Source organism: Hyposmocoma kahamanoa, unplaced genomic scaffold (assembly GCF_003589595.1).
Source record: "Hyposmocoma kahamanoa isolate Upper Pololo Valley unplaced genomic scaffold, ASM358959v1 92, whole genome shotgun sequence".
Classification (NCBI taxonomy): domain Eukaryota; kingdom Metazoa; phylum Arthropoda; class Insecta; order Lepidoptera; family Cosmopterigidae; genus Hyposmocoma; species Hyposmocoma kahamanoa.
Genome location: NW_020654748.1, coordinates 7,835,921 through 7,849,419, shown reverse-complemented (window position 1 = coordinate 7,849,419; position 13,499 = coordinate 7,835,921). Strand labels below are relative to the sequence as shown.

The 13,499-nt window shown below is 33.2% G+C and overlaps 1 protein-coding gene across 11 annotated transcripts in view; it reads left to right on the top strand.

Moving 5' to 3' along the window:
• The first annotated feature begins 5,107 nt into the window (after nucleotides 1-5,107).
• Nucleotides 5,108-13,499, top strand: part of LOC113236544 (antichymotrypsin-2-like) — a 29,108-nt gene continuing 20,716 nt past the window's right edge. For 6 of the 11 annotated variants that reach the window (XM_026472664.1, XM_026472667.1, XM_026472668.1 and 3 more), the window contains exons 1-7: nucleotides 5,117-5,183; nucleotides 10,563-10,663; nucleotides 11,519-11,662; nucleotides 11,816-12,019; nucleotides 12,110-12,208; nucleotides 12,409-12,549; nucleotides 12,699-12,908. In XM_026472664.1, coding sequence (XP_026328449.1) covers nucleotides 5,165-5,183; nucleotides 10,563-10,663; nucleotides 11,519-11,662; nucleotides 11,816-12,019; nucleotides 12,110-12,208; nucleotides 12,409-12,549; nucleotides 12,699-12,908 — 918 coding nt within the window. In that variant the 5' untranslated portion in view covers nucleotides 5,117-5,164. Of the gene's footprint in view, nucleotides 5,184-10,562; nucleotides 10,664-11,518; nucleotides 11,663-11,815; nucleotides 12,020-12,109; nucleotides 12,209-12,408; nucleotides 12,550-12,698; nucleotides 12,909-13,499 lie in introns of all 11 variants that reach the window. The other 5 variants (XR_003310969.1, XM_026472669.1, XM_026472670.1 and 2 more) reach the window with 1 other exon arrangement.

Genomic DNA, 13,499 nt, shown 5'->3' with positions numbered 1-13,499 from the left:
CGAATTTATGTTAGAGCCTAGGTTAGAGCAGTAAGGGAATGCACTTAGTATGAATTTCCACCCACATTTCTCATGAATTCTCAAGAACACGTCAATGCTACTATTTACTTCTTTTTTACTAATGTTATTACTATCACCTATTATAAGAATCACTGTTGTATATTTATCAAAGTTGCAACCACTTAACAGTGTAATAATTTGACTAAAAGTAGCACTCTATTAAGCCCCATGTACCCTCTACCACTCCACCTACTCCACTGCGTCCACTAAGAGAATTCAGACGTCGCATTCACCGAAGCAAAGCAGAAATACCCTACTATTGACGATATTATATCCTGATTGTGATTTATACTTCAAACCTCTCAAACTTAGTTCGATAAACTTTGTTTTTCCAGGAATTATTATAACAATTCCAATGAAATTGTGCAAATACACATGTTCACAAAAATAAGTTACTAAGGGTGGAAAGCGAATTCTTTTTGCATAGGTAACTTGAAATAATTTTTTTGACCTTTTTAACTCAGAATTTTTTTAAATACAACCGATGAAAAATATCCTAAAAAAACAACTGTTGGCTTGGCTGTATGACAGTTTTGTTTAGTCACTTTGATATTGTACGCAAAGGTAAATGTTTAGTTTAGCATAGCTGTTAAACGGTTTGGATTTTCATACGGATATAATGTTTCCTTTTATTTTTTATTCTTTGTTAAAAAATATCCTAAGTATTGAATTTAGCGTAACGATTGTTAAATAATGTAAATCTGATAAATAAAGGCAAATTTAGTGTACACTTCAAAACTCTTATATTATAAGACTTTATTTGTTCTTCCTAGAGCTCAAAACATTTGACTCATAATCTCAGTACAGAGTACTAAAAAAAAAGTTCGTATTTTTTTTTTTAATATATAATAGACACGCGCATAATCAGTAATTTTCCCATTTAAATTTGAAGAAAATATTCCACCTCTGAGGGTGGCAAACTAAGGAATGAATGACTTTTGAGGTCGTTTTTTTAGTACTCCACACTGAGATTATTTAAAACACGGCAGAAAGTGACCGAGATGGGAACGCACTTTTTTCCGAGTTATGCTGAGTGCTTTTTTTTTAAATGAGACAGTACGGGAAAATTCGAAACCCTGGAAGATGATACATAGGACCAATTTCATGTGAGTAACACTTTGTATATAGTGCTTCATACTACACCTACGCGGAAAATAAAAAACTAACTCTATATTAATCATTGACTTACAAATAAATGGACGACGGGTCTAATACAAAAACCACGAAAAAAATGTCCCAAGTCAACCTATTCGAAATTTAAATTGTAATGTCATCGCAGTATCGCGCTGTCAGTCGAACAAATGAAGACTAAAGCGGAGTTTGGCGCTCTGTATACGATTTTAGCGCCTTACAAGTGCGGACACTTTTTAGCGCGGACCCGACGTCCTTATAATTGTAAGTCAATGATATTAATAGTACTTTTTAACAATACATTACAAAGAATATTTTTCTAAATATTCCAATGTAAAAACTCTTCATACGTCTTGTTCTTTATTTCTGTATTTCTCACGAAATAGGTTCTCAGTAACTGTTATTGCAGTTTCTTTTAGCGGCGTTACTAAATCTTCACTATCACTCGTCAACATTTTGAGTAAAATCATTATTGCAAAAATATAATCTGAAAATATAGCACCCAAATCCCGCGCGCGTTTTTCAAATTGTTCTTTTTTTAATTATTGATCAGAAAACGCAAGAGGCCACAATCATTGGCAAACTTGGAGTAAAAACTTTTTGGTGTTTGACCTGTAATAATGGTTACCAGTGGTTACAATTCAAAAAAAAACAGCACCATAGAAATGGATATAGACTTTTCCTCCTGCTCAACGCGTTATAAAATAATTTTCATACAATTTTTCCTCCTGCATTTTAAAACGATAGATTATAACATACTTTCTGATTCATGGTTAGAAGAGTAATTACGACTCAATTAATATACAATTATTGAAATCCACAAATCATTATTAAATCACTTTTTCAAATGTTTACATTAAGTTCCGGTTTTGAAGGGTAAAATTACTGGTGAAATTATATTACTGGTGGTATTCCTGGACTGGTGAAATTACAGGCACACGGGACTTATCAACTTTCATCTAAGGATGATGGGCGCAGAGGCAGTACCTCTCAAATCTTTACCATTTGAAGCTCCGAGTGGCACTGCAACTTTACAGGACAGGCGTGTCGCTTGCCACCAGGCGCACTACTTGTTCATACCGTCACTTAATAACATTTAAAAAAACCCGTTTCGGGCAACGTTGTGATGTTTTCCGTTACATTGTGCATTTTGATGAATTATTATATACTTAATATATTCAGGATGCTGTTGCGGCTGCCGTGTTCTATAGCGCGTCAGGAATGTTCAAGGACGCTCATGTCGATGGATTTGTCGACATCACGAGAAAGAGAGCGGCATTTTTGATGCGCAGAGTGCGTGGTAGCGGTGACCACATCGTGAGTGGTATTGCTGGCAGGGTCCAGGGTTCATTTCTTGAACACTGGACTAAACGTCATTCATACACTAAACTCAGTACATATTTATAAGTCGTAATTACTAACATTCTTCAAAGTGAGTAGGTCTCAGGATGAACCTGGACAAAAGGAAAGGTATGTTCAACGCACATGTGACCCCGGGACCTGTAGTAGGTAGGACCGTAGGTGGGATCACTCTTGAGGTTGTGCACAAATACGTCTACCTTGGCCAAAATATCCGGCTTGTCAAACACAACCTCGAGAAGGAAGCCGACACCGACGAAACTTTTCCAGGTTCGCTTTGGCTATCACAAATTAAAAAAATATTTTCCGCAAATAAAAGTCGAATTTTCACTTGACACAATACGTGTAATCAACAAACCACCGTCACCATGACAACCATAAAAGTGTATAAAATGTACAAAGGAGTCTGTAACAGTCCCATTGTCACCGAGAAGTCAGAATCTGGTGAGGGCTTCCCATGAAAATCGAAACTAGCCGTCAAGCAAACTTTTGAAGTCGATTATTTATTTTCAATTAAAAAGTTACAATTATTGTTACTTATAGTACGTATATATGATACTGATATCAGTTTAGTAACAGCCTCGTCTGGGCCAAAAATAACTTACTTTCAATTAACACACTCAGATTGTGTAATATTTGTTTATTCCTTTGAAATATACAGTTTACGTAACAAATACATCCTCATGTTTTATTCTTAGACTTCTACATGACCACAGTTAATACTCGTAGTCATGAACATTTGTTAAATATACTATAGTCACTGATGCATTATATAACAGACAATAGAGTTTACTGGTTTTTTATAGTAGATAAGTAACCTATTAACTATTACCGTTTATTTGTATGTAGTTATAGGTATTATTTTATATCGATTGGATGGGAGGTTCTTTATAACCTATCTGTAAATACCTGAAATAAGTACAGCTTTTAATTATTAATTTTCAGCATATTTATTGGAGTTGATTGAAAAGAGGTTAAGAGTTGACGAAAATGCAGTATTAATGCCTCATAACATACCAAATATGTATTTTTTTGTCGTAATGAAAATAAAGAATTTCTACATGAATTAACTATACGTATATCCTGCAGCAAGAAACATCGGTTATGTACTCAATGGCAACGAAACTATAATCTACATGGGTTTAATATCGCCCCCACTTATTGTAGAGTTCTAATTAATTGGGTAATAACTCTAAAATTATACCAATTACGTGCTTATGCCATTATAGACTTTTGATTAAGATATATGTTAAACATCAAAATTTCAGATAGTTTGACCATAACTACATATTATGTATGTCGAATAAATATCACTTTATTGAACTACAGATGTTTGAAGCTTTGTTATAAAACTGTTCAAATTAGAATGCTGTGTCGACCCCAAATATGTAATGGATTAGGGCTGCTTGCATAAGAATGGTTATGATATAAAATCTTCCATCTACCAGCCTGAACTATATCAGATTTTGTCAAACATGATGTGGTAAGAAACAGTAAAATTTTCTGCACTTTTTTTAATGTTTAGAGATTTATAGTTGTTTTGTACATATTACTAAACTTAGCAGTTCGAAACCCAAACTTCTACCCCCCCATTTTTGTGAAAACCATTCAAATCTTTTATATTATCTCACATTCTAGTTTCTTATAGGTACTAAGATTTTATTCTTACCTTCGAAGCATGAGGGAATGCAAATTTTTTGAGTATTTTTAAAATAAAAACATTAAATAAAAACACTAAACAGCTTAAAGAAAGTGTAATAGGGGTTATTTCTTAAGATATCCCATTCGATCTAGAAGATGACTGCTTTCGAAATCTCTATTTTAGAGTGGTTACACACGGCGACGTTTAGACGCAATGCAAACGCGATACATGTTGTAAAATCGTTAAGTAATCTATTTATTTAATATATTTATTAATTCGACTTTTAAATTTACAATCAACGAAACGAACAATGTGCATAAACCTATTCAGATTTTTCGTACATAACGATTCAACATACATAATGATGCAATATATGCATATGCAGTCGCGCGTTCGCATAGATGCAATAGCCTACAAAATAATCGTAAGTGTATCGATGCAAACGCGCGTTTGTGAAACACGCGAATAAAAATCGACTTATACCACTTTTAGATTCCATCATTGAAAATTAACATTCAATACACTTTCAACTACATAGAATAGAAACGAACAACCAAGTTGTAACGTACAACTATACTAGATTTCAAGTTGATAGCAGTAAAGTACATATAGGTACCTAGTTTCTGAAATATAGAATCATTGTGACTTACCGACGAATAGCAAGGTGTCCCCAAGAGTTTATTTTTTTAAATTAACAAATCTCACTAGTCTATTTTTGAAGCAATGAATTTAAATACAAAGTAAATTCGATTAGGCCTTTAAATAAATTTAAAGAATGCATATAATTATATTTTAACTAAGTTTTCCTCATTTATACCTTTGAGTGGAATTATTTCTTTGTTTATACAATCGTTACGTTAGTTATGTACAAAATCGATCATACTCACGGCCACTGACAAAAACAGATAAAAAGAGGGGTCATCATGGAAACAAGTTAGTCTGAGATCACCGGTCGCACGCGCAACAACAAACATGAAGCTTATTTTAACACGTGAGTTTTTTTTTCTTAAACGTAGTTGTCTACCGTTTTATTGATTTCGATGTTAATGTTTGAAGTTTCATGGTTTGATAATTTGCTTATGTATGGTGTACCTTTGAAAATCTTAAATATATTTAAAGATAGTTCAAACATCGTGATAAACAAACTGCCTATTTTTAAATTGAATTTTAACTAAATAAAGTGCAATTATGTACATAGTCCAGCACTCTGCTTAACTCATGATGGTGTGACCATACGCTGATTAGTTGTAAGAAGAAACACAAAATTACAGTTTTTTCGGATGTAAATCGAATTAAATTATACGAGATTTTACAGTTTTTATGTTTCCAATAAAGACAGACATTTTATACTTAGTTACTTACGTACCTTACTATGTTTTAGTATTTTAAAACTATTGTTATCTGTATAAAGTGAAGGTAGTATCCAAACTCGTATAGCGAACTTACAATGTCGCTGATTTTTTCATTAGAACATTAAATTTCATAGGAAATAAACTTTGTTAAATACTATTATTATTATTATTATTAACGCTAGGCTAACATTTCAACGTAAATATTTGAAGATACATTGTGTATTTGTACCCAAAAAGCGTCTACCCGCGTCTTTGTTAGTTATTCAAGTAAATTTTGCTTTCGTTTCCATAATATAACATCTACATAGGATTTGTCAACTTATGTCTCAGGGTGTTGAGCGCAATGGCGGTGCCAGACCTTTGCGATTTAATGCTCTGAGTGGCACTGCATTTGCTATGGACAGGCGTGTCCCTTACCACCAAGAGCACGACTTGTTCAAACGTCATTTGGTATCATAAAAAAAAATTTCATTTATAATAGCGAACAAAGATATCAATAGGTACACTTTTACGTAAATTATTAATCAAAGATTTTTTTTCAAACAAACCGACGTTTCGGGCCCTTTATAGGTCCCATGGTCACGGTTTCACCACCCTACTTTTTAGACCAGCAGTGAACTTCTAAAAAGTCTTCTAAACTGTATACATTTCTGTTGATGACTTTAAAACGGCATGTACCAATATTGTATAACCTAGGTACCACACTAAGCTGATCTTTATATGTATACATTTTAAGTTTTCAAGTCCGGTTGTTACAAAACGTGTTCCAGTGTATCTGTAGATACACTGGAACACGATTGTTAGTTACAGTCAAGGTTGCATAGATCATTTATAAAAGATAATTTTGTTTTGTTTCTTATTTACTTCACATTATCACAGCAATTATTTCATCAGTTTGATTTGAACGGAACTCTAGAATTGCACAATGGGTAACAATTTAATGATCATAGCTTTGCTAACTAAAACAAACATACCAAATTAATTTCTGTCATATTTACCGTCTGACTGATTGTTTTTAATGTAACGTTCCGGGTTTTTAGGGTGCTAGTCAAATTACAGGAACGTGAGATTTTTCAGCTTTTAGTCTCAAAGCGACAGGGGTAGAGGCAGTGTTCCTCAGATATTAGCGGTTTCAAGCTCTGAGTTGCCACTCTATGCAATTGCTATAGACAGACTTGTTAGTCCCGTCACTTGGTCTCATAAAAAAAGTATGAAATTGTAGGCTTGGGCTTTTCCGCAATCTGACCAGATTCTATTATGAATGAATAAACATTCCCGGTTAGAATACCATAGGTAATATAAATAAAATCACATTAATATCGCAATAATCGTTCCAACATGGCCACAACGTTTTTAAAGGCAATTTTAGAATGTATACAAACCAACCAAACTCCCAGAAACCGAAAATATAATAGCTATTCTCAATGCCTTTGTCAACAGATATTTTATTCGATAATTCTAAGTGTCATTAAATTAGTATACCAATGTCTATAGTCTGTTACGTTACCACAAAACTCGTTAAAGGCCATTGGTAGTTATTAGTATGGCGATATTCATTATCTATAAAGTTCTATCTATAATTGAGTCTCGGCATATTTTACCTAATCAGAAACAATATTTATACACAATAACATTGAATTCTGGGAACTTAACATAGCAGATTGATATTACAAGTTGTACCGCACTTGGGAATTTCCCTATATCCAGACGACTAGAATCAACGATTACATCATGCCAGTGTCAACTCTGCTGTTGACAACACTCCGTTTGAATGATACCTATTTTAAACAGACAGATATGGACACAAGTAATGTCGTCGGTGTTTTGTAGAAAAGGCGTAACCGACATTTCGAAAAATTTTTCAGGGGAGAATGTTTTAGGTTGTAAAGGCTGTTTTCAAATATTTAGCCTGTTTAAAATTTAATTTAGTTTTTAATTACATTTCTACAAAACACCGACGGTTCCGTAGCCGTTCGAAAATGTGTAATTTAAAATTTCCATAGCAGTCGTTTTAATGTTCATCATTGTCTAATTAGGAACCAGTTTTGTACCACCAATCAAATATAGTTCGAAAGCTATTGCCTAAAACTTGTTTCATATTAAGTATCGGTACAATTTAAAAATAAAATTTATTACCATAGTCGTCTGACTAATTTTAATTTGTTAATCTACAAACATCTACCTACAAATTTGAAAAGTTTTTTAAACGACGGAAGTGTTTCATATGGTTCAGTCGTCCTTTTTACATTTGCTTAAGTTTTGCTGAATTTACTAGGTAATTTTTTCATTAATAACGATCATGTTTACCCATTCACGTTGTATTTCAATGTCAATTCTAATGTAACAATGATATTGATAATAGTGATATTGATAATACGAAATGAATGATTTTATTGTATTCGTTACATCAAAACTCACTAATTTTGGACACTATTATACATTGTTGAAAATAGTTGAGTTTAGGTATAAACGCCAACTCCTGACTCAATGTTAATAGCAATATTGCGTCACTGCAATATTGCGCGCTCTCTCTGTTGGTTTATTTTTTTGGCATCGATTATTGTAGAATAAAATTATAAATTGAAAATCTTTATCAATAGTGTAGTGTTTTCTTTTTCTTTAAACAGTAATTTAGATACGTTCTGCAGTTAATTTCGTCTGCCAACCATTAATTAAAGCTACCAATTAACATAGTTGCGCATGGGATAATTTCCATAATTATTTTATTTATACTTATTACAAATGTCACATTTGCTTATTAATTGGTTCAGTAACAGTAAAGGTCGTCGAAAAGCACTATGCAGTCATAGGGGCTGCACAGTGCTTTTCGAAAAAAAACATTGTGTTCAGTCAATTAAAGTTTAGTAATCGATTATTAAATAGAATATTTCAAACGTAATCGAACGAGTATCTAAGTGTAAGGATTTGAAGGAGAATTTAATTTGAAAATTTAAATATGCTTATATAGGTTATGTAAGGAAAACCGCTAGTATGACTCAATTGAACAAACCGATTAATTCAATTAATTAATCGATTTGTAGTTGGCATTACAATTGGTCATCACTAAACCGTCTATGGTCGGGTCAGTGGCTTGTTTGTTTAGTTTTTATTTAAAATGGATTGAAACGAAGTATAGTAACAATCGCGCCACTTCTAATTTTCCTACAATATATAGTCAGCAAAGGTGGCGCGCGCATGGCGCGACTGTGGCGTTGCAGCTGCGTTTCAAAATATTGTATGATAATTTTAATTATTTATTATTAATTATTAATTAATTAATAATGGCGCGGCTGCAACGCCACCGATGCGCTACTGCAGCGCTTCAAAAAGTATCTAATTTTGTGGGCGCCTTAAGAACTTAAAGCTGTAATCATATTGTCATGATAGTACCTATGTGGTATTTGATGGTACCCATGTTACATATAATATTCTATTTCAAAATACTTTTGAAGTTTAAATAGGGATAAACAGAACACATTCAAATATTTAATAAAAGAAACAAATGTATGAAAAAATGGATAAAAAGAATAAGTGTAACTTATGTATAATAACACTTATTTACTTGTTTATAGTGTCGATAGTGTCTTGCGACCGCGTCAAATTTAAGGCAATTTGTTATAGCATAATATACGACGACGCCCGTACCGATAACCAAAATTACTTAAATTTGTCATATAAACAATTTTACGTGATCTATAGTTATTATAATACTATAACCACAGTGTAAAGAGCATAATAGGAAATAATTGGTTAGACTGTGCTATTACTGTAAACCATAGTTTCCCAAAATGGCCCCTACCCAGTGGGCGTTGAAGAGTCCTAAGGGGTGCTTTTTTATAATAATATCAACCTACCGCATTTCAAAACAAACACCTGAATTATCTATATAAACTACACTACGAATATATAACTTTTTTTGCTTGTGATATTTTGTGTTAAGTTAATGTAAAAAATACGTGTTTTCAGTTATTTCTTGTAGTCGTGGGCGTTGAAATTTTTTATGTTGCCTAAAATGGCGGTGAGCCAAAAAGTTTGGGAACCTATGCTGTAAACGCTAGAGCTGTAACTATGCCTAGGTATCATTATATATTTTGTATAATTAGGTTGAGGAAAACCACACTGTATCAATGAGTCATGGTGAATTACAACGATAGGAAATGAATGAATTGTCCCTTCCAAGTACTGGATATACACACAGATATCTAACTATTTATTAAGATGGGTCACACTATTTAAAAAAAGCCACTCTACTGTATTTACTACTATTGAACAATAATATATTTCAATAATTATCATACATTCACTCTGATGTTTCCATGGGAATAAAAATTATTTAAGCATGTTAAATTTGTTTTGACAACTTGTAATAATTAAAAAATCTAATATATTTATTACTATATCATTCACTATATCAGTCATTAATATTATGAAAATTGAAATAATAGTAAAATAAATATTTTTGCACAGACGATACCAAAACTTTGTAGATACCTTAGGTCGTGTTCTTAGGGTTTCGTTATTGCAGTCATCAGCAGTGACAAAGGGACATGTAAAGACCTGACACGTTGTTTTGTTTGAAGAAGCAAATATACTGGATTTAGATAAGAAAGTAGTATAATTTCCAATGTATACCTTATGTGCATTCAGCCCACCTATAGTTAAAAAGGAAAGCCAAAATATGTGTATACTTCGTTAAGATACCGTTTCGAATAGCAATACAAATATCTCTTCAGCGACCGTCTAGCATTAGACAGATCAAAGAATTTAGGAAAAAATACTAATGAATCCATACATTTTAATAACATCATCGTTGGTGTATTACAGTCCAAGGATGGACAATGCGTCCGTCAAGCTGCGGCAAAATAGTGTTTTTTTCTGAACCTTCCTTATCGAACATCTACCAGCCTTTTTCGGGTAGCGGTTCGTGTAACTGGACGGGCCGTCATTTCTAAATCAATACATACAATTATTACACAATGATTTAATAATACAATACTTTTTAAATCTCTATTTTGCAGTATCGGTTCTAGTGGCTGCAGTCATGGCCGAACAAGATCCGAAGCAACTGGACAATCTCCTTAGAGAGGGAAATAACCAATTTACAGCAAGAATGTTTTCCGTAAGTCTTTACTTCTTTTCGCTCATATATAGATGTTATATCCACCTTAAACAAAAAATAAATTGAATGTACTAACGCCATTTTTCCCGTGAAACGCTGATACATATTGAAAAAAATACACGATCATCTCTTCATTTTAAAGGGAATTACAAATGACACTTGTTTAATTAAACATATATCCAAGTAAGTCATAGTTCGATGATCGTGTATTTTTTTCTCAATATGTATCAGCGTGTCACGGGCAAAATGGCATTAGCACATTCAATTTATTTTTCGTTTAAGGTGAGTATTACATACGTATAGGAAAAATTGACACTAATTAAAAAACACATCAAATGTAAGCTCGTTCAATCATTCAATCATCTATCAACTAAACTTCGTATCTTACAAAAATATCATGCTGCAAAGAAAATTTAATTTCCCAACCGTTGAAACGAGATTCTGTAAATTGTTCTACGCAGGTTTGAAAATAATTAGAATAGCTAAGCGACGCGACGTTCCCAAAATTACCTGTATTTTGTTCCTGTTGGTACTACGGAATTTTATTATTATTATTTAAATACTTTATTGTACCACAAAGTAAATTACAAATTTTCAGAAACAGTAACAGAAATTTTAGTTAGTATTTCTCAGAAATTTCTACTCTTGATAAAATATTTGAAAAACATATTACCCATAAGGAGGTAGAACACAATGGTCCATTACGAAAAAGCACCTATAGTATATTTAACTTGCAGTTATAGACTGCATTCTTTTGAAGTTGTTGCAGATATTATATCTTTTCAAATTTCTTCTAATATTTCGTTATAAATAAATACTCATGTAAAGATATAAAAATAGCTTTTTATATTGCAGGAAGTGGTAAAGAGCAACCCGGATAAAAGTGTGGTATTGTCTGCGTTCTCTGTGTTGACTCCTCTGGCTCAACTTAGCTTGGCGTCGGAGGGCGCATCCCATGACGAGCTTCTCAAGGCTATTGGTCTGCCCAACGATAACGTTGTAAGTAAATTCTGACAAGTTTGATGCATTTAAATGAAAGACGATCTCACATTTTATTACCAATGGTCGAAGCATGTCAGAATTTTTGTGCGTTGGCACAAAACGACACCTGTCAACTCGATCTCGATTAACCAGTCGTTTTTTCCTTTTTAGACAAAACTTGTATTTCCTCGTTTGAATGAAGAGCTGAAATCAGTGAAAGGTGTCGAGCTCAAAACAGCTAGCAAAATATATGTTGCTGATGGTTCCGAATTGAATCCTGAATTTTCTGCGATCACCAAAGATATCTTCAACTCTGAAGTGAAGAATGTCGATTTCACGAAGAGCACGGAAACAGCAAAGGAAATCAATACTTGGGTAAACAGTTCCATCCTTTTCTAAACAATATCTAATAAATGTTTGTCGTTTGAAATTGCTGCGTGTATTAAAAATCGTACTCCTTCGCAGGTTGAAGACCAAACCAACAACCGTATCAAAGATTTAGTGTCAGCTGATGACTTAAGTTCCGACACCCGCAGTGTACTCGTCAACGCTATTTATTTCAAGGTAAGCCAAGTAAATTTATTTCAAGGTAAATCAAGGTAAGTCAAGGTACAAAGTATAGAAAAGATTCAAGTGCTCGGTGTACAAATGAAAAGGAAATATCTGACTGTAATAGATTTTATAAATTATGTATATTTATAAACTCCAATTGGCATCATTCTATTTCACTGACAATTATTCTTATATGTGTTTATAAATTTCAGGGTAAATGGGACAGCCCTTTCAAAAAGGAAAGCACGAAGGACGAAGACTTCCACGTCTCCAAAGACAAAACAATCAAAGTTCCAATGATGCACGTACAAGGCGACTTCAAATATGCTGATAGCGACGAGTTGAATGCTCAGGTAATATAACTAAGCAAGTTTAAAGAACATTATACCCGTTATCAGCTTGAGTTATGTAAAATCACCATCTCTCTAATTCCTAGTATTATTTTATATAAAATATTTTTATACTGATTTATAATACTTACTTCCATAAACATCACTTTTAGTTGTTGGAGATGCCTTACGAAGGAGGTGAAGCCTCTTTCATAGTAATTCTACCTAAAGAAGTTGACGGCATTGCGGCTCTCGTAGACAAACTTAAAGATCCTTCCGCCTTGGAATCAGCCACATCAAAGATGTACACTTTTGATGTCAACGTCTCTTTGCCCAAATTCAAGATTGAAACCAAGACTGATCTTAAAGACGTCCTTCTAAAGGTAAGCATTGACAATAATGTAACTGTCATAACTAGCCAATTTACCTAGGCACCTAAATCAAACCAGGACATAAGTAGACGACGACAACCTATTTACAGTTCCTATAAATATTAAATGTTGGACACTCCCAGATCATATCAGATCTAATATTAAATATTAGATCATACACATATCAAAATAAGTGCACTTGTTTTATGGAAATCTGAAACAACGACGACGACCACAAGCATCCACACCCGAGACAATATAGAAAAGTTTTTTTTTAAATTACATTGACTCGGCCGGGGCGATCCCCGAAAGAAGTTCAAACCTGGAACTTCAGAGATGGCGACACCATGAAAACCGATGTGCAAGCCACTCGACCGCGGGAGTCGTGAAAATGTCAAAATGGTTCTTATGAATGCAACATAAGCATCAGTCACTGTTAGTAATACTCCACAGTGTAGGATTTTCTTTTAATACCAAGTGTCAATACATAAGTATTATATGGTTTATTATATTATGGTTTGGATAGGTGAATGTTATTTATCCATAGAAGCGTACAATACCGATTAAAGGCATTATTTACAAATAATATAAATTTTCTTATCG